General features: G+C 40.7%; 2 protein-coding genes across 4 annotated transcripts in view; both read left to right on the plus strand.

Annotated features, from left to right (window-relative positions):
* The first annotated feature begins 653 nt into the window (after window positions 1-653).
* Window positions 654-13,080, plus strand: LOC102785689 (guanine nucleotide-binding protein G(i) subunit alpha-1). Its single transcript, XM_006789514.3, has 9 exons — window positions 654-1,160; window positions 3,885-3,927; window positions 5,838-5,979; window positions 7,094-7,251; window positions 7,386-7,514; window positions 8,232-8,361; window positions 8,445-8,598; window positions 11,743-11,936; window positions 12,036-13,080. The coding sequence occupies exons 1-8, from the start codon at window positions 1,043-1,045 to the stop codon at window positions 11,931-11,933; spliced, it is 1,065 nt and encodes a 354-aa protein (XP_006789577.1). The 5' UTR covers window positions 654-1,042; the 3' UTR covers window positions 11,934-11,936; window positions 12,036-13,080.
* Window positions 13,081-19,826: 6,746 nt separating this feature from the next.
* magi2b (membrane associated guanylate kinase, WW and PDZ domain containing 2b) overlaps window positions 19,827-22,171 on the plus strand; it is an 88,277-nt gene continuing 85,932 nt past the window's right edge. For all 3 annotated transcript variants that reach the window (XM_006789510.2, XM_006789511.2, XM_035907110.2), the window contains exon 1: window positions 19,827-20,490. In XM_006789510.2, the coding sequence (XP_006789573.2) occupies window positions 20,193-20,490 (298 nt within the window). In that variant the 5' untranslated portion in view covers window positions 19,827-20,192. The remainder of the gene's footprint in view (window positions 20,491-22,171) is intronic.

The raw sequence follows: 22,171 nt of genomic DNA on the forward strand, positions 1-22,171 counted from the left end.
CCAATTAGTGTTGTCAAGCAAATCCTTTTTATGCTGCAATAGAAAATAACAGCTGTAGTCAGTCATAAGCACAAATAAGACACCTTTGAACCTTTAGCCCCACTTATTGAAAGATTTAAGTGAGTGTATAAGCATTTATTTGAGCCTCTATGTATAATTTTGACCCTGTATGGATTAGAACATTTTTTTTAAGTCTTTAAAAATGTCTGCTGTACAATCAATTTACCCTGGAAAAAGAACAATTCAAAGAAATCCCGAAATTGCCATGACATGCATAACCATGATAAGTGTAGACAGATCAGTGGTACATTGACCACAAATGTACCACTGTAATTTATATTTCTACTTTTCTAATTCTAAATAAACGTTTTTTGTTTTCTTTATCTAAATAAAAATTAAGTAAATTACGAATAAAATCTGTAAATTCACATTTTGCCTCAGTACATGTTGAATTAATTGTGTGTAATGTGAATTTAAACTCACTTAGGGAACGTTTCAAAATTGTTAAGCAATAAAGCGTTAATGCTTTCGAGTTTTGACTTTGTCTCGTGGTTTTCTTTCTTTTTCCACAGTGGTCACTTCCCAAAAATAAGCTTTCTGCTTTTTAAAAGAAGAAGCTTGTTGCGTTTCGCGCATGCGTAGTTTGCAGGTATGTGAGCGGAACACAGGAAGCGAACGTTTTTCGGACTGCTCCGCAGATGGTGCCGTCTGTTTTGCTTTAATGTGACTGACTCCACTTGCTTGACCAGTCGACTAATTTAAACCCAAGACGAAGATATCAGAAACGCGACACTTTGCTTTTTAACTGATATCTGAGAAGCCTCGGCTGATAAATCCGGAGCTTGAGTGCGAGGTTAGGGCGTGTTTGACTCTTAACTGTTAGACAGACTGCCCCCTCCTCCTCCTCCTCCTTCTTCTTCTCCTCCTCCCCACTGGATGCTAACTCGGTAGCCTTTGCATGTCGTTGCAGTCGTAGTCAAAAGTTGTGTTTTCGTGTGCGTTTATTGTATTTATTCGGAGGTCCGTTGAGGAGCAGACAAAGATGGGGTGTACGCTGAGCACGGACGACAAGGCGGCGCAGGAGCGGAGCAAGATGATCGACAGGAATCTGCGAGACGACGGCGAAAAGGCTGCCCGGGAGGTCAAGCTGCTCCTGCTTGGTGAGAGAAAGATGGACGGACCGAGGGAGGGACGGGGACTGGGTCTGTGTGTTTCTGTGGGACTCTCGTTGCCCAGGCGTAAAAACAACCCGATGAAGGTTTAAATAAGTTTTTGTAGCTGCTAAAATTCAAGTTTTACCCAGCCCATGAAGCAACAGAGGCAAAGGTGGGGAAATGTCGGGGCTTTATTTGAATGGTACGGTGGTGTTAGCTAAAAAAAGTTTGAGCTAGTGGAGTTCCTATCTTTTATCCCTTGTTGAATTAACTCTAATTGTAACTGTGCTGTTAACTAACACTAGATAAGAGCACACTGATTAGTTGCTTCCACAGAAGCAAACCGCTAATACCCAGCGGTAAGTCGGTAAGCTAATTTAACTAAGCAATTAGCTGCTTAGCTAGTGTAACGCCTCGGTGCTAGCTTGGATTTGTTAGCCGTCAGAAAGCATCAATAACTTTCTGTAAACAAGTGTCTGTGTTGCTGTCTTTCGTGACTCCGACTAATAGCACATCTTTTAATATGGCTTAAAGTGCAATAGCTAGCTAGCTCCCTTCCTGTTTCTTCATGACGTAAATCAAAAAGAAAGTAGACGTGCCCTAGATCGGTTATCTCTACAATCCAGCAAATATTTGAAACTAACACTTGTGAGCAGTGTTAAAGTTGTTATCTGTTGGAACAGCATTAAAGTATGTGCGAGCTTCACTATTCAACAGGTCTCGAATAATACGCCCCCCCCTCCTGCGAGACATGTTTGCTCTGCTGAAGCGTTGTACACACAATTTAAACCCTCTGTATCTATACTTGTTTGTGTATCTCTGTATGACTTGCTCTTATGTCATCCAAAACTGCATTACCCAAATGCTGTGTGTGTGTGTGTGTGTGTGGGGGGGGGGGGGGGCATTAGTGCTGCCATTTGAATATGTTGGCCTACCATGCAAATATGTTCAGAAAATTGCATACTTAAACTACTAATGCTGCTTAAAAAAATGTTATGGCCCAGCTTTCAAATTATGGGATGTAAACCATAGATAAGCTTCCAGTTAACATAACCGCATGTCACATTTCTCCAGGATTATTTCACAGTTTTAAGGAAAGCTGCCACACCTCTCCATTCTTCCCATTACATGACCACTCTCGCCTATCTCAGCATGGATAGATGGGGTAGAGGTTGCATAGCAACCTATGTGCAGCCGGGCTGACAGTAATGCACGCACAACAGAAACGGTTAGTGCGTGCTAATGGGATGCCTGCCACAGCCATGCAGTCTGCAAGCTGTTTTTGAAAATGCAGTCTTATTCTGCGTCTCGCAGCTAATCTCTGCTCAAACAGGGCTGTGGCACCAGCTATTCTCCAGCATGGCTTCGCAATCCCATACGTCCCGTTGTCAAGCCTGTGCGTCATTTGAGATGAAACCTTATTTGAATTTTCATGGTGCTTTTACCTGTCACGATTCCCACAACCACCTGCATGAGATGCAAGTTTGGTTTGTGGATTCATCATCTAATGGTCTGGCTAATCTGTTTAAACACAAAGATGTTTTACATCCACATTTGTGACGTTGAATATCTGGTATAATGTTCACATCTCTGAGGGAGACTGATATGTTCTCACTGCAGTTTGCTGCTCTGTAATGCTTCCCCGCTGGGGATGTATGCAATAATACAGTAATCAGCAAATGACAGGCTCTTGCAATCACTGCTTTGAGTGGGAGGACTGTCTTAATTGTAGAGTTTTTGCAAGCAGCTTAAATGCAAATGTGAGACAGATTTTTATTTTTGTCTAGCATTATTTTTGCAAACAAATGACAGAAAAAGCAGCATAGGTGCAAAAACTGCAGAGATATCTGCATTTTATAAGTGTGTATTTTTTTTCCCCTGTCATCTCGTCTCTGTGGCAAAACATTAACCATTTTACTCCACCAGTTTTTGTCATAATTGGTTTCTATTATCCCTTCAATTTCAGCAGCTCAGTCAGGCGCAAGCGTGTTTGCAAATTAAATTTAAGTGATGTTTTCAGTACTGGTAGCTCTATTGTGTGTTGCTGTTTTCATCTGGGATGATGAAGTGGCAAATCGCTCCAGCCACTGGGGAACTAAAAGTCCCGGGAGGGGTAAGCTAATTAAAATGTTGTGTGCTCATCTTAAAACATGCCTTAATCTCAGATGGAGTTGTTGAGCTTTATGTGAAATGAAACAGCATTGTATTTTCTTATATTTTGATATGTGTCACCTAAAAGGCAGTAGTGGTATCACACTGCCTTATATACCGTAGTGTTGTAGTCATACATAAATCATTGGAGATGCAGAGTCCTGCCAAGCTGGTATGGGATGAATTTCTAACACAAGGAAGTTTAAGCTGTCTATAATCTCATTGACGAGACGATCCAGTTAATTAATCCAATTGCGCTTTGTGACTCAACTAAATCTGACCTCAGACACCGCTGTGGGTGTTCATACACCACAGGCAGAACTCACTTAAAACTTGAAAAAAGTGCATTTAACAGAAGCTAGTCTGGCACCATTAACTTATCTTAGTGTTTTAAATGTAGGGCTGCACAGATACTCGAAATGAATCATGCAGTTTGGTGTTTAAAGGTAAACTATGTGTGTTTATTTCACACTGGTTGGCATTTAATGTAATTTTGTAGGTTTGCACCGTACCTGCTTCTGTTTTGAAATAATTAACACGATTGCTGTAATTTTCTCAAACTTTTGTTCTGTGTTTCAGGTGCTGGGGAGTCTGGGAAGAGTACCATTGTTAAACAGATGAAGTAAGTACGAATGAATCAGTAATACAGTTTAGAATACATCAAGCACTAAGATACTTGATGTATTTTTTTATTAAAAAGGGTAATCACAGTATACCAGTGCCAATCTCAGTGAATTCCCTTATGATGCATTAAGAGTATGGATTATCTAACGCAACTGTGATAATTAGAAATTATCACATGACACTCAGTTTAATGTTTGTGATGGAAATATTTGTTCTTTTTAATGTTAAACATACAGTATAAAATACACCATGTGGTGAATAGGCAATATGTGGAGCACAACCATTTCCTTCCCGCACAGGCAACAAAAAATGTTCAATTTTAATGGGTGTGTCATCCTCATTCTACAACAGGGGTGGGTAATCTCAGTCCACAAGGGCCGGTCTCCCTGCAGGTTTTAGATGTGTCCTCGAACCAACACAGCTGATTTAAATGGCTAAATTAGCTCCTCAACATGTCCTGAAGTTCTCCAGAGACCTGGTAACGAACTAATCATGTGATTCAGGTGTGTTGACCCAAGATGAGATCTAAAACCTGCAGGACACCGGCCCTTGTGGACTGAGATTGCCCACCCCTGTTCTACAACATGAGAGACACACACAGTCAAATCTGAAGAAGAAGAAATAATCTACTCTCTAAATTATTCCCCATTCTTTCAGGGCAAAGATGTTTTAACTCTAGATTTAAATATCTGAGATTTCTTCTTTTTTTTAAAATAAGTGCAGTTTAAATGATACACCTTTGTTTTTCTACACTGTAAGGAAATGCAAGTGTAGCAAATCTAAGGAGCCTTTTTTGACCATAATTTTAAACATAAAACATTAAAAAAATACATAAAAAGCAGCAAGTCATTAACCAGACTGTCCCATAGTTAATTATTTTTAATTCCCCCAAAAACATCCAGTAAAAAGTAATTGAGTAGAGGCTTATTCAAAAAACAATTTAAAGTTGTTCTGTTATTATTTTACCTAATATCTGTCATATATGCTGCCAGAAGCTCAGGCTTCAGACTGTTCCAGACACACAGTTTAAGATATTTTTTCTGCTCTTGGCTCTGTATGATGTCAGAGTGGGTATTCCTAATATTGTCATCTCAAGCACACCACTCTGGCTGTGAATACATAAGCCCCACATACCTGTCGTTTAGACCTTCAGTTTGTGAGGAGCAGCCAATCAGAGATAAATGTCCTCAAAGGGGGAGGAGCTACAATGCTTAAGATGATCTGAGAACCTGCATCATATCTCATCGAAAAATAAATAAGGATTATTTTCAACTGGAAATGATGCGGTACTACTCTAAAAATAGTCTAAGAATAAACACTAAAGAAAATAGAGGCATACGAGCTTGAATTCGAATGTGATTTTAATAAGTACGGTTAATCATTCAAATTATACAAGTGATCAGTAAAAGTATAACTCTCTCTATATTTTTAAGTCTCAGTTTGACAGAGCTTTGGTACCAACTTTCAGCCCATTGTTTAACTGAGAAGGCTGCTCCACTAGGTTAGTTCACACATTGTGTCATTTCTATTAAAATAAAAAAGCAGCCACCAGGCTCACTTAGCTGGTGAGTATTAGGCAACTAATGAGCCAGACATTTCCCTCGGGAGCTGAGGGAGACCTAAAACAGAGCTAGAACAAACGTGACTCCAGATGAGCAGCAGCATTTACTTGTATCTCCTGGATTTCTAAAGCAGTCGATTGCTTGTTTGGCCTTGTTACAGATTTTAATAGCAATCTCTAACATGAAATGTTCCATTATTTAGACATTTTTATAATCTATTTTGATATGTTAACTATCAACCAGTTTACCAGCATTTAAAGAACAGATTGAATCCCATTGTTTGTACTTATTGTATGAAATTAGAATTAACTGTGGCACGCCTGCTAATGTTCTCTCTGTGTTTCAGGATCATCCACGAAGCAGGCTACTCAGAGGAGGAGTGTAAGCAGTACAAGGCTGTGGTCTACAGCAACACCATCCAGTCCATTATTGCCATCATCAGAGCCATGGGACGCCTCAAGATTGACTTTGCTGATCAAGCCAGAGCAGTAAGTGACAGAAAACACAGTGTTTGGTAACAGCGACTTAGTCATTTGCCTTATGGGCAGGGTTCTTTGCATTGCAACCTTCTAGGGGAAAAAAGGATAAAAAAAAAAACTGGTCTGTGCTTAATATCACATTTAAGTCTTCTTAAAGCTAAAGCTCACTGTGATGAGGACTGATTACCTCAGTCCTCATAATGAAGTGAAATGCTGCCTGTCAAAAGTTTCAAATGAGAAATCTGTCCTCATATGATGATGCAAAAAACCCCCAAAACTGTGGTACAGAAATGGAATATATAATATTTACAGTATGTATAATGTATACATTCCTATATAAATATTAATATAAATTCACAAAATAAGAATATATCCCAACTATCTACAGAAATTAAGAAATATTTAAAGATTATGACCAGGACAGTGGGGTGGGTGGGGGGAGTTTAGGAAATTTAAATAGAAGATGTGCAAAGTCCATGTAATACATCCAGTGTGCAAAGTTATTATAGCCTCATTTATAATAAACAGGCAACATTTCTGTTTTTCTCTCTCACTGAAGACTTCGTGGCCATTGTTTTATTTCTGTTTTCACAAGTCTAGTTTATTAATATCTTGTTTGGCAGATATTTTTTTTTAAACAGACTCCTCTTTCTTTTTGCAAATCTGTTTCTCCTTTTTTTTTTTCCTTTTTTTTTTTTTTTTCTTCTTTTTTTCCCCTCTTGGCATAACAAAAGAGCTAGTCATTGTGTCTGCGTGACTGGCCTGGCTCTCTCATCGTGACCAAGTTTAATCCTGAAGCCTTTCTTTTCTGATTTTATGCTCTCTCAAATATCAAGGTTTTTGCCTCTGGCGTTTAGACACTGTGCCCCTTTTGAAATCTAATTTTATGTAAGTATTTAAGTATAACAGGTGAAAGGACTGGGAAAAACACAGTTAATTAATTATTAATTTAGCACTTTAGTTTGCACGGCCCATTCGGGTAAGGACTAACGACCATAGATGAATTGTGATCTTTCTAAATATAGAAAAAAATTAGCAAAACAAGTCTAGTAAATCTTTGTTTCTATTTGATAATGAGTTAACCTTCTTTAGGCTGTTTTCAGTTAAGTGTCTCTGTCTTTAGGATGACGCGCGGCAGCTGTTCGTCCTGGCGGGCTCAGCAGAAGAGGGCTTCATGACCAGTGAACTGGCTGGGGTCATCCAGCGGCTGTGGAAAGATGGAGGAGTTCAAGCCTGCTTCAGCCGCTCCCGAGAGTACCAGCTCAACGACTCTGCAGCATAGTGAGTAGGATGCACGGACACGCATACTTCAAATAGCAGGGGACTGTCCTTGGAAGAATAACTCCCGCTCTTACGTCAGTGCTTTAGCTTGTTGCCAATCTTTCTTTCTCTTGTTGATTTTTCTCTTTCCAAAGTTACCTAAATGACCTGGACAGGATATCCAACAGTGCTTACGTTCCAACCCAGCAGGATGTGCTGAGGACCAGAGTCAAAACTACCGGTATTGTGGAAACACACTTCACTTTCAAGGACCTGCACTTCAAGTGAGTATAGCCACCATCATTGTTTTAGTTTTGTTTAAACACAGCAGTGTCTCGTGGTGCTCCATGTAAAGTCTACACTGACTCACATATGCCTGCCTTTATTTTTCATTTATGACTGTTAACCTTTAGAAGCCAAAACGGCTCATAGCTTTAAAAAAAGATAGAAAAAAACTTCAGATGCACTAATACTAAACAATTTAGACCAAACACTGTGACAGGAGTGCCTCCAAGAACCAAAATGTGACATGTAGTAGGTAATGGTTTATGGCTTTCTTATAGCCATCAATTCTTTCCTCATTTTCATAACTCATAAAATCATTTGGTGTCAAAGGTCTCTCATTTGCATTGTTATAGTTTCGGATAGTATAGGATCAGAATCAGCAAATTCAGGAGTTTGCATTTTGATAGACGATGCCCTGCTGTTCCTATGTGAGGCAACCACTAGTAGTTGATGCCTTGTTCATGAAAGATGAAAAGCTGCGAGTGGCCGGCCAGCGTGTAGTCTTGTCACCTAATATCACACTGAATGCAAGAACACAGTAGCTTCATACTCTTGGAAACTAACTGAAAAAGCGGCTTTTAAAAGCTCTGACAGCTGTCCACAGTATTTTACACATTCTGAAAGATTTGCGTGTGTTTGTGTGAAAATGTCATCACCCAGACCATGTGAGTGTGTGAGAGTTGCAGTTATTTAACAATATCTTTCTGTGATCTCAGAATGTTTGATGTTGGTGGACAGAGATCAGAGAGGAAGAAGTGGATTCATTGTTTTGAGGGCGTCACTGCCATCATCTTCTGCGTGGCTTTAAGTGACTACGACTTAGTGCTGGCTGAGGACGAGGAAATGGTAAGAGCTGTCTGACCCCGGCACACTCTGCCCACTAGTACGTCTCTGATCGGTAATCACTGTGCACTTCTCCTCCCGCTCAGAATCGAATGCACGAGAGCATGAAGCTGTTTGACTCGATCTGCAACAACAAGTGGTTTACAGAGACCTCCATCATCCTCTTCCTCAACAAAAAGGACTTGTTTGAGGAGAAGATCAAAAAGAGCCCCCTTACAATCTGCTTCCCTGAGTACGCAGGTGAGTCATATAAACAAACACTGACATGCAGAGCTGGTACTTTATACATGCAAATAATGTCCTTTGTGTGTTGGCGGGGTATATAAATCATTAAGCCCAACTATGTATGCAGGATTTAGGCTTTTAATCGTGGATTTGTAATGATGTGTAGAAAAATTTAACCTACTTATTTAAACTGTTGTTGTTTTTGTGTAACATGACTAAGTCATATTTGCATTCCTTTATACTGTCAGAATCCTGTGATTATTGCTTTTAGAGCCTAACTTGTTTTGTAGCTACACAAAGGTGTGGCAGGCCCTGTAGATGACACAGATGTTTTATCCCACTGCTGTGCTCTGGAGCTGTGTGGGCTGCTTCATGTTTAAACAATGCATTTTTGTCAGGTTCACAGATACAGATTAAATAGCCATGATTTTGATATGAATCTACACTAGAACACCACATCTGTAACATCATGTCATCATCTATTTATATCGATGTGATGTAAGGATCCAGAGATTCAGTAGAAGATAAGTTTTAACCTTTTCGTCCCTAGGAGGCTCGTTGGGTCACGTTGTATTTATTGTGAAAGGACATTTTATGGTTTCCAAATATGGTACACTCACTCAAGGGACCATTTCTGTGCCTAAAATAGATGTGGGGTTTGTCATGTTTTATTTCTGGTGGTAAAGGTTGAATTTTTAGAACCAGTTCAGTAATATTGGTGTCACACTTCTCATTACTTTGTGGTGGCCGTTTACTTCCTTATTTTACACACTGATAACTCACGTTAACTTGGAAAAAAAAAACAAAAAACACACTCAGCTGTGATACTAAGCGAAGGTTTTTCAATTCATAAAGCCAGATGTTGTTCATTTTGACCTCAGTATTGACTTTTAAGTAAGAAATTTTAAGTAATAACCATAAGCTTAAAGTACAACTTCATTTTTTTTAAAGGGGGCTGTGTAAAATATGAATGAAAACAGAATGCAGCGATTTTCAAATCTCGTGAACTTCTAAAACTGAGAATAGTTATTATTTGAGGAAATATACTGGCTTATTTTAAATTTGAAGGCACATCTCAAAAAAGCTGGGATAAGGCCATGTTTACTACTGTGTGGCATCACCTCTTCTTCTAACAGTGTGTAAATGTCTGGGTACTGAGGAGACCAGATGTCTGTACTGTGAAGCGGAACTTTGGCTTATCCAGTTAAATTGAGTGTTAACGCTGAGTTTCCTGTATTTCAATCAGTTTCCTTATTGCATGTAGTGTATGACATTTCAAGCACACGATGCTCTTCATCAGACCACTGTACTGGGTGCATTGCCATGGTAACTGATGCTGTGAACCATATTAGAGATGGATATGTATGAAATCACCACCTACTGACCAGTCAGTCCTCCAAATAATTGTTGTCATTTCTGGAAGATTCCTTAGATGCCTGTGTACTGAGACTATGAGGGACTAAAGTCTTTATAAATTCTGCAAATAATTTATTTAATGTTAATAATATTATTGTTCCGTAAGCATAAATATTTGTAGGCTGCCTTTTGTACTTTAAATCAAATTTTTCACCTATTGTAGCTTTAAGCCCACGTTTGGATTCTGTTTTTAATATTTGCATGGTACACTCAGAATGTTAATTCTGAGTGTACCAGAAGGCTGCAGCTGAAAGAATAAAAACTAAAACAAACACAGAGTTAAACATTAATCTGATTGAGCACTCGATTATAATCCATCAGGTTCTCCTGTGTTTTATTGATAGAGCTGTGTGTTAACTCACAGTTTGCCTTCCTCCTTTTCTTCAAATATGCAAGACTTTTATTAAAATATAACAGATTTCCCATTTTACCGACCAAAACAGCTAAAGCCCTCACACATACAGTGCTGTTAATACTAACTAGTGTCCAGCGTCTTTCCTCTCACACACGTAATCGCTGATTTGCCTGCAGCAACTGTGCCACTTTCACTTCCAGTTAAACACATCATACTTTCAGTATTGTCTTACCTGTTGGTATTTTACTTGCTGTATAGTTTTATCTGCCTTTGTGAAGTCAGCCACACTGTTGCCAGTCCACTTATCTGTAATTGTGACTTGTGAGACACTGCCAGTGCCAGGGAACTCCAAGGAACTCCAGGGAACTCCCGGGATCCCCCGGATTAACTGCTTAAGCAGGACTTGCGGTCCAACAGAGGTAGCGCATATGCTGTCCTCTCCAGTCTAAGGATGACCTGTCTGCCCGCAGGGAGCTCTGCTGTCAGATGGAGGCATTGTACAGCTTATCTGTGGGACAGTCTTGCTTGTAAAGTTGTCAGGACTTTTAGAAGACCTCTCTCTAAGACTACCTTTTTTTTTTTTTATATACCCAATCATCAAAGTGATTGACTTGTTAGCAAAATTGTAATACACATGTTTGGTTTTGGGGTTTTTTTTGTTTGTTTGTTTTCCCCCGCATTTTGTTACCCTGTCCTAACTTATTCAAGACATGTTGCTGCAATCAAACTCGGAGTGATCCTAGTTTTATCTCATCTGTTTCTATGTTTTGAACAAAATTAAATGTGGGCTTGTGAGATCTGCATTTTCTTTTGGAATTAGCATTATAGTAAAACATGCTGTTGCCCTTCTGTTATTCTCCGTGACCTGTCAGGTGAAACCCTTGCTTGAATAAATGTCAAATTATAAACAAAGTCAGCCGAGAAGTAAATATTCTGCAGCCAGGTTGGAGAAAAACGAGGGCAGCAATAAATCCAAATTGACACTGGAGCAGCATTTTTGGAAAGCATAATTAAATTGCAGCTTGACACCAGGCTGGACCTGCTATTTAACGGCCTTCACGGCCGGGTAGTGCATCCTGTTTATTTGAGACTGAGCTCAGGACAGGTGCCTGTTGAACATTGAACCACACAACACTGACACTCAACCTGTACGTCACTGCAGAGTGAAACAACTGGAGGTCAGAAAGGAACAACTTTCACAGGGCAAGTTTTATAGTTTTAAGTAGAACAGTGTGCACAGTCATATTCAGTTGATGAGAAACTGAAAAATAAGTGCATCTATGCATTATTTTTTTAAACTTATATGATGGCAGTGAAGAAACGGAACAGCTTTAGATTTCATTTCTCCCTCTATTTCCATTTCCTCTTTATCCCCACCCACTTCACAGGCGCCAACACCTACGAGGAGGCCGCAGCATACGTCCAGTGTCAGTTTGAGGACCTAAACAAGAGAAAGGACACCAAGGAGATCTACACCCATTTCACCTGCGCCACCGACACCAAGAACGTGCAGTTTGTGTTCGATGCCGTCACTGACGTTATCATCAAGAACAACCTGAAGGACTGTGGTCTTTTCTAAAAGGTGACGTGTCATGTTTTGTCTGTGAACAGGCCTCCGTATTTTCTGCCACATTTTCTCTTCTAACCAGGTTTTGGTTCGTTTGTTTTTCCCCCTGTTCAGGCAGCTTGGTGTCCGGTTTAATGAGTGACTTTATTCAAGAGGAGTGGAGGAAGCTTGGACTGATGTCACTTTTAACCCCTTATTAACTTATGTTCATCTCTAAAAGTTTAAAAATGGTATGTAGAGAAAACATTTTGTGTAAAATATTTGTACAACTGTCTATGGCCAGGGATTTTTTTCTTCTATTTTTAAAATGTGCTTCTTTTACCTTATTTTTATTTGTATGTAAAAAGGGGGGCCTTTGCTTTTTCTTTTTTTTTTTCCTGTGCATCACATTTTCTTTTCTTTTTTGTAGTTGCTCGTGCCTTGCATGCCTTAGTTGCAGTGTTTTTTCTTCATTGTTTGCTTGTTTATTTAGATGCCACCATTTAACTCTTCTCGAGTCCCTTCAATTCATACTATATTTGTTTTTTAATAATTCTGGCCACTTCACTGTTATATATACATATTTTTGCCTCCTTGTATAAAACAAGCAAGACCAATTCACTCTGATGCTGACATACTGTGAGAGCTGTGTGGAAACTGATGTGTGGTTTGCATGGGTGATACGAGCGAGGGCAAATGCACATGTGAGCGATGGAGTGTGTGTGCGTGCGTGCGTTTGCGTGTGTGTGTGTGTGCACAATATAAAACAAAGGGACTTTATTCCTCTACTTGTCATCCTCTTTCAAAGTTTTATTTTTCTAAGAGACCAAAAAGGAGCTCCTCTCACGAATCAAAAAGTGCACCTTGTCGATGCGCTGCTACAAACATTCCCGATTGAACCATGAAGGAAAGGGAAGCTTTGAAAAGAGGATGCCAATGGTGGCCTTGTAGCAGACAGTAGGACCATATGTAGATCTGTGTTCAGTGCATAGACACAGTTGATTTGGTTACAAGTGCACTGTTACTCATTATGATCTGTGAAGGTTTAAAGTTACATGCCCCGCCCCCTCCTTCTCCTCAGCTCTGTTTCCATGAGATGGGGACTTTAGTGGACTAATCTCCATGATTTTGCTAATAAAAGGGTTGCTATGTTGAAACCATGGCAACTTATGCAAAAAAACATGTTTGCCTCCTGTTTTTGTGTGTGTGTGTGTGTGTGTGTGTGTGTGTGTGTGTGTGTGTGTGTTATTTTATGAAAAGTAAGAAGCATTTTTAAATGCTTTTGAGAAATGTAGACCTTAAAAACCCATAACAGATGTTTTATCTCACTGTTTTGATCATTGTTTAAGGTTTTAAACCCAAGGGGGAAAATACACAAAACACAGTCTGGCTGTGTTTTTTTTTTTGTTTTTTTTTTTTTTCCTCATTTACATTGTAAATTACATGTGTAAGAGTTTTAAACCGTTGACCGTAGTTTTCCAGAATGAGGGGGGGGGAGCACATGCAGTTAAATAAGGCATGAGTGTATTATGAAGCTTCAGCTTATCTGAAATCAATTTGAAAACTGAAGAAAAGGACTCTGGAGCAGAGCTGATTTTCTTAGAGGGAACCTGCAGTGTGGTTTTACACAGGGCAACACTCAGCCCAGGCGTTCACAATCTCTGAGAACATGACCACACCCACTGAGCACCTGCAACACAAAACAGAAGAACAACCTGTCAGCCCAGCAGCCAAAAGATGAGGTTGTCACACTTTCTCACCCTGCCAGTAGAGATGACGCTAACAAAAAGAAAAATTAGCCAGGATAAGATGAGCAGGGGTGTGTCCAGGATTTTTAAAATAGGGTGGACCAGGCAGGGGGGGTACATGAAATCAGAATATTTACCATAAGTATTTAATTGTACAATTTAAGTTTAAAGAGCTAGTGTACAAACCACAATTTTCAAGCTCATATGCAGCCCTGTGTCCTATTGCACATTTATTATGTGAAAAGTTGGGAAAGAATTAAACAACATCCTGTGATAGTTTTGTTTTTTGTATTTAGACTTTTTTACATAAGTCAAAGTTAGAATCCTGCTAAAGTGGCTTAATAGCACCCAGGTTGTATATTGAAATATATTTAGAAAACCTTGTTTGAAATTGCATATCAAATTTCAGGGGGGCTGGTGGCACCCCATGTCCCCCCCCCCCCCCCCCCCCCCCTTTCTAGGCATGCCCCTGTATGGAGAGAAATTTGCCCCAAAAGGGTTGCAAATGCATTCAATATTATACACAAGCGTAAACTAAGATTTACAAATGTCTACAATGATTTGTGTGTAACTTCTGAGGGCTCACGAGGACCTGCTTCAATCCAGACACAAATACAAAGTAATTTGACCACATAAAACTATTTTACAAATGCGCACATCCAAACCCGAACAGACACTACACAGTACCCTATAAAAGGTTACTATATGGTTTAAATAATCTTATGGACTTCTGCTGGGAAACGTGAGCACTCTGCTGCAGATGGGGGGACACCATTACTGTACATTACTGCAGATCATCCTCTGGAGTGAGTATGCTTACTAATCTCTGTATATTTTGAAGATATATTTCAGGTCAAGTGGAATATCACTTTGATGTTAATCTTACCATCCTCTAATGGAAGCAGTCTAACATGTTAGCTTAATGAATAATCCTGAACATTTCAGGATGTGGCAGGCTACTGTGTAGTTTCTGTAATTGGTAAATCTGTGTTTTCTAGTAAAAGGGTTACGAGCTGTTTCGTTTATTTAGAAAGGGAAAAGAACGTATGTAGTGGAAACACAGATGTCCAAGCTTTACACTGGGACATGAATGCATCTTACATTTGTGAGTCTGTGTGAAGTTTGCAGCGATAAATTTACCCCACGTGATCTGTGCGTGTCAGGCGATTCGTGCACACGTATTTAAGGTTTTAAAGCGAGGGGGAGATGCTACGTGTAGTTTTAGACGTTTGTACGCACAGAAAGGTTTTCGAAAGTCAAAATGATCGGATTCGTGAGCTGAACGTAATAAATTATGCGTAAATAATCAGTATTTATTCAGGTTTGAATGTACGCATTTGTAAAATAGTTTTACGTGGAGAAACTGCTTTGCATAGCGTGTGGATTAACGCACACACAAATCATTGTACACATTTGTAAATCTTTGTTTACCCTTGTGGATCATATCCTATACATTTGCAACCCTTTCGAGGCCCATTTCTCTCCATATCCCTGAAGTAGAGAGAAATGAGTACCTCGTCATCTGCTGAGCCACTTCCTTTTTGAGGGTTGTCTTGTTTTTGCTTCTGCAATGTACCTGTCGGTGGTTTCTTCTCAACTGGATAGACTGAAGTTTAACTGACTTTGTGTTACTGTCAGGGTGAGTAGGATCCAAATGCAGACAGGATGTGGCTGATGGAAAAACCAAATTCTAAAACAACTGTGAACCAGGAACAAAGCTAAATATATCAAAGAATACACAATGTTAGTATAAACATTAAACAAACCAGGGATCACAAAGAATATTGCAATAAACTGAACTAGAAAGTCCAAGACTCAGAACAGAAAGATAGATAGATGGATGGATTCCTCCGGGAAATTCAGTTTCCAGTGGCAATAAACAATAATAATAACAATTAGAATAAAAAAATAAAGGGGGAAAAATAAAATATGAATATATGTATAAATATAGCATATATAGAAATATATAAAAACAGCATATAAGCAAATTGTACTGTGAATTTTTAAGCTGTGTATGTTCCCAAAATCACTAAGAATCCATAAAAAGGGGACAATTTAAATTTAAATGTATTTCTTTAAAAGGAACAATGCAGTTTAACATAGTTTCAACATGGAGCATGAAACTGATGTGCTGCGCATATAGTTTATAGATATTTCTAATTTCCAAATCTTGAACCTTGCCGGGCCTTTCACATTCACAATGCATAAACAAAACTACAATATTTAATTAAATTATTAATGGCTTTTATTGCCTTAAAAACATACAGAATATACTACAGAAAACAGCTTCCTTTACAAATATACTAGGCTATCTTTGGCACAGTGATCAGTGAGTCTGTGATAGTAGTTAATCTGTCAGAGATGTGTCTGTTTTATTAAAGAAACGACTATAATATATCCTAATATTAACAGCTCAGCATAGGAAAATAAAAGCAACAACTAGCCCCATCTAGTGTACACTGTTAGTAATAGCATGTAACTAATAGACTGATGGCTGCTTGATGGTTATAAAGGAGACAAGGGGAAAAATTTAATCAGCAGTTTGGATATAATTAACAAAGATTGCTTGTGACAAAGATGCATTGGGCCTTCATATAAAATCTCCACTGGAAAGCCCCCGTGATTAGGGCTAATTAATCTTGAACTAGAGCGAGAAAGTGATTTTCTATCAAGCTGTGGTAATTTAAAGCATGAACTGAAGCCCAAAATTATTTCCAGCATTCACAAGCTGATCAAAGGAATTAGTTTAGAGATAGTGAACGGATTATCAGAACAACTGTCACATTCCAGTCTCTCTCCATATTTATATATTTAATAGACAGCTAGATGATGGCAAGGAACATCCCACAAATGGGTGGCAGCAGCAGCAGTGCCAAGGCTGTCTCCTATCTTGCAGACTTAGCTAAGCCATCGCCACTCAAGCACAATGATAGGACATTAGCTGAGAGGAAACTATTTTTGGGGAGGCATTGTGTGATTTAAAAGCTAATTGCAGGGTCATTTAGCTAATCCCTAAAGTCCTCCCGGAGAGATCAAACGGTGTGAATAACTTACTCAAAAACAAGGTATGTGTTTAAGGAAAAAGAGAAGGAAGGAACAGGGTGCCGGAGCAGACCACGAAGGGATCAAAAACCAGATGAGTGCTATAACCAGCACATTTTATATAAAGTTTGGGAGACTTGGACGTATCAGTGTGAGATTCGTAAAGAAAAAACTTGCATTTAATGTAAAATATTAAGCCCACTAAAGCCAAGGAGAGGTTGTTTGCAGGACCACCTAATCTAAAATAACTGGTGCAGTTTCAAATCTCTGCTTTTGAGTAACATTTCTGCACCGAGCCGACACTGACACCACCACAGATCCACAGAAGCTAATATGATCTTAATCCTGCTGAATTTCCAGCCTCCTTTGTCTGGTTTGGTTTGGATTCAGTCTGGATTTTTTTTTTTTTTTTAACAGGTGTACTCTGGCGTCGCAAGTTTCCCTTCATAATTAAATCTCATTGTGAGCTCGAAGAAAAAGCAAATGTGATTCAGTTGCCAATTCCCTAAAGCCATTCAGTCTAATTAACTTATTCTGTGTGTGTGTGTCTTGCGTTTGACTGTGAGTATGTGTGAAACAGATTTTTAGCTCCACTACTGTTCCTCATAGATGCGATCGTGTCATGTGCATGTGTAATTTTTAAAGTGTAAAATGCATATCCCCAATATTGTTACAGTCTCATGTTTGCAGATGCATGCAGACACCCCTGGTCCCTTTTTTCCTTAATCAGTGGATTGAATAAAGGTGATAAATAGTGGAGGAGACTGTGTGCGAGTGCCTGTGTGAAGGTGACCCCTCTCCCCCTCTGTCCTCGCTGAGCAATAAAAACAACTTAGTGTGCATTTTTTTTCTTTCCCCCGAATAGCAAATGCACAAAGCAGAGTCAATGAGGGAGGCGGTGAACTAAATCCATATAAGCTCTATTGAAATTCCCCCTCTGAGTGCGCAGGCTGCCTCGTGTTATTGTATTTTTGCCTTCTGTTGTTGGCAGTCTGCTTTAGGATGCTCATTACTTTCTGTCTATAATGATGATATAAAGTAATATCCGCATCTTTCTTCTTCCTCCCCCGCCCAGCATGCACAAACACGGCCACAAACGTGTTTACAGGCCGCCTGAGATGGCCTGTGTGGATGCCTTCAGGGTGCTGATTCACTGCTAATTCGACTGTTTTCTTCTGTTATTTGGACAATTCGGAGCAAACATCAGCATCAAAGTGACACTCAAGAAAAAAAAAGGAGTATGTGTTCCTCCTCTTCAACCTCCTCCTAACACTGAAGCTGTGTCATTGTTCTCGAGTGGCCATACAGACACAGAGAGCTCCTGCTCTACTTTAGCATCCTGTCAGTACAAAAAAAAAAATCTTGAAGTGCCAACGAGCTGCCGAAAGTGACTCCAAATTTAGCTGCTCGAGCTCAAAGCTTCGACAGCTGATGGCTTTTCTCTTTGTTCTTCTATCGCACTTCTGTTCACAAAGAGAAGGTCCAAAATAGTGAAAAACTCTGATCCAGATATAGATATATGAGCACAGGGGAAAAATTTAGTGTATGATTTATCCTGCCTGCACAAATATACAACTTATGTAACAAAGAGAGCGCCAGAGCAAGAGACTGCTCCACATTTGTATTCTCTTTGAAGGCAGCGTGAGCTGGTTTCATAATTTAGTGCAACCAGACCCAATAAATGAGCTGGTGTTGGAGTGAAAATGAAGAGTTTCAGTCCAGGCCAGAGGCCTCATGATGCTGCAATTCTGACGTCCACCAGTAGAGCAGAGCAAAAGCAAAACTGGGATTCATTTCCCCCATGGGTGTCTAGTCTACTAATCCAGCCAGTTTTCTGGATTATTCAGTAATATTTCTCTACTGCGATGGAGAAAATGAATCTAGTCTCCATCATCTGCTTAGAATTAGTGTCAGAGGCCATTTGAACATCTGTGTGACCTAAATGCTAAAAGAAACCCAAGTATGTAAAGATAGAGTCCACTGCTCCTTGTGTTTTATTCACTGGCTGCTTTCTGTGTACAGTAATGTTGTTTTGTAGGGAGAATGCTCACATTACACACACACACACACACACACACACACACACCACACGTCCAGAGTGGTAAGTGGGACCATCCTCCTCAGTAGACTCAGACCAGCAGCTCTTGACTCATGCATTAAATATTGAACGCAACTTTACTTCACCCACTTTCAGAAAGTCATGCAAGCCATGAAAAAGTAATGGCAACAAACGGATTTGTCGTTTTGTGTTGAACTTGGATTTATGTCATCATAGTTATGTAACTGTGACCAACACAGAGATGGCGAACTTTTAACAAAACACAAGTCAGGATGCGACGTTTTTTTCTTCGCATTATAACATTTAAACAAACAAAAAACAAAAAAACATAAAAACAAAAACAAAATTTTGTTTCTGCTCAACCACCCATGCAATAAACCTGTTATGTGCTGTGTGGATGAATTACAAAATTCCAACAATGAATCCACGAGGGATGAAAAGCGCTTTTTGAAGCGCAATATTTAGGAATGTATGTTCATGTAATGGACAATTCTGCATGTCAGAACCAGGTTATTGATGCACGAAGGAGGGTGTCTGTATGGATGTGTGAGGGAGGCGGTTACTGACCAACTACAGCAGTTTTACTTTAAACTGCGTATTAGTTTAACCATAGTTTGGCACACCTCTGTGCAGGTTTCCCCGCGTACTGTGTAGATATTATATTTATATTTATTTAGCAGAATAAAATCGGCATTAATAAAGCCTTTTGTTACCCCAAGCCTTATATAAATAAAGCCTTTTATTAATTCTCTCTATTTTTTTTTTTTTACTTAGTGTTAATAAACAACCATTAATCTCGAAATCACCACATCCCAGTGAACCTGCTGTCCCCGGTGTTGTCCCGCGTGGTAATGCAGCCTTTGGGTAGTCTTTACAAGCTTGTTGCATATGTTTTTAGAAAGGGAATATTCTGGCAAAGTCCACAGATATATAAATTTTGCAGCGCGAAACCTGCTGTTTCTCACACTCCCCAAACGCACTTGCGTGTAAATTGCGCGTGAGCAAGTTTATACAGGCTATCACGCAGCGTACCATATTTCGTCCTACATGTGTGCGATCACAGTGAGCCCGAGGAAGCGCCCCTGGCAGTGTAGTAAGAGTGAAGCGCCTCCTGTGCTATTTCCCCTCCTCTCCATCCCTTTACGCCGAACCAGAACCATTCATCTCTCCCCTCCTTCAGGCTTCACATCCGGGTCATCCGCCAGGATCTGTCTCTTGCGTCTGTGTGTCTGACAGAGTGATAATTATTTCAGTCCGCTGCCGTGCTGTACTGCAGCTCTCTGCCCGACTGCGCGACTCGCAGAGCGGACACTGCGCCAGCGTGCACCGGTGATGATGGAGCCACGAGCGCCGTGAAGCTGCAGCCGCTCGCACAAAAGGCAGAGATGAGACGGTAGGAGGCTTTTGCAGGGGCTAGCCCGCGGTGATTAACTCGCCCTAACGATGTCGAAGAGCCTCAAGAAGAAAAACCACTGGACCAACAAAGTCCACGAAGCGGTGATAACCCGGGGGAAAGAAGGCGAGCTGGGGTTCGAGCTGAAGGGGGGCGCGGAGAACGGCCAGTTCCCCTACTTCGGCGAGGTGAAGCAGGGGAAGGGGCTGATCCAGAGCGGCAAACTGGCCCAGGATGAACTGCTGCTGGAGGTCAACGACATGCCAGTAGCCGGGCTCACTACCCGGGACGTGCTGGCCGTGATCAAACACTGCAAAGACCCGGTCCGCTTCAAATGTGTCAAGCAAGGTGAGATATGCGCTGGACGGGAGAGGGGCCAGGAGCGCGGATCCGCGGAGAGGCGTGCGTGTGTGGCGTGTGTGTGTAAATGAGTGTTGCTGGTTTGATTAAGATGTCATTCGTGCAGTCATCTGTCAGTCTGCATTAAAGCGAGAAGCCGGTGTAAACACGGACCTTTGCTAGGCTGCGGGCCTGTTTTGTTGCTGAAATACAATTACGAGCCGTAATGAAGGGCTCAGTCCACCAGGATCAGCAACTATAATGATTACATCGCAGCCAGGAGCAGCCGCGGTCTGTTTATCGCTGGTTCGATGCCTCCAGGCTGGAGGGGGTGTGTCCGTTTAGGCTTGATGCCACAGCCTGCGGTTTTCTCCTTATTTTGGTCGAGGACGCGAGGCCTTCGCTGTGGATCAAATGTTTTTTTTCTTCTTCTTCTTCTTCTTCTTCTCTCTCTTCTCTTTGCTGGCTGCTGTACAGTCTGAGCAGACAGACACGCTTCACACAAACAACTGCTGCATGCCAGCCCAGATCAGTGCTGTTATTCCACGATACCTGCACTCCCATGAAGCTTTCATATTGATCACCCCCTTTAAAATTTCACTGCATGTGCACATGTGGTGCTCATGAAATACTCAATAATTGTGCAGGTCATGCTTAGGGTAGCTTTGAGGGTGTTTTGATTAAAAAAACAAAATCAAAACCAAACTGTAGCCTCTGGAGATGGAGGGTTGTTGTGATGTTCCAGTGGATTTCTGGCAGCAGACTTGACTGAGTGACCTGCTTCTGTCAGCCAGTGTAAGAGCAGTCAGGGTGTCTGCGCAGAGAGAACATTGGATAGAAGTTAAAAGTGGAGGAGATGCTTATCATCGCACCCTCTGAGGTTCAGTTAAGCCCCAGTAAGTGGCTAAAAAGGGCTGCGTTCCCAGCTGCGAAATAAGCCTCAGTGTAGCTTGAAATCCAGCAGTTTTTTAATGTTATTTTTGGACATTGCCGAGCATGTTTACAGAGGATTCGCCTGCTCTGTCTCAGTCCCTGTGTTTCCATGGGTTGCATCAATGTGATTGATTACTGAGTTAGAGCTGCTGACAGAGTGGGAGTGTGGTGTTGTGATGTGTGAGGGGTTAAAATGCTAATGTGCCTCTAACAGACAGGTCTATTCTCTTCCTCCCTCACTTATGCATTTAAACATGAGTCTATGCGTGTATTGAACTTCCCACCTCTCTGCTCTCCAGATGAACGTCGTCTTTGCCGAGAACGTCCTTGAGCCCTCTGCTGTTTGTGCACAGCTTGTTGTCCCCTTCACTACATATATTTTTTCGCTCCCTCTCCCTCTTTCTCTCACTGTCATATTAGTATTTGACTTCCGTCCAGTGGAGAGCGGAGTATATTTATGGCAGACAGTTGCTGACACACTCACGGCCCGCCGAGGAATCATCTAGAAGGAGTCCAGCCGCTCGACTCAGAGGCCACACACAGCCAAAAGAAAAGAAGAAAAAAAATCCGAGATATGGATGTCCCGTCTGAGTGCACAATCACGTCTGCCCGACCGTGCAGACATGCACGCACTTACACGTTTTAACAGGCTATTTCCAGTCAGGTACACTGTAGAAAGCCCCGCTCCAGTCCCAGAGGGAGCACTGCACTGGCAGAGAGGCCTGATGGACCTCCACGTTGAGGTGACTCTGCCGTC

This window comes from Neolamprologus brichardi, chromosome 7 (genome assembly GCF_056152115.1).
Source record: "Neolamprologus brichardi isolate AB-2024 chromosome 7, ASM5615211v1, whole genome shotgun sequence".
Taxonomy (NCBI): domain Eukaryota; kingdom Metazoa; phylum Chordata; class Actinopteri; order Cichliformes; family Cichlidae; genus Neolamprologus; species Neolamprologus brichardi.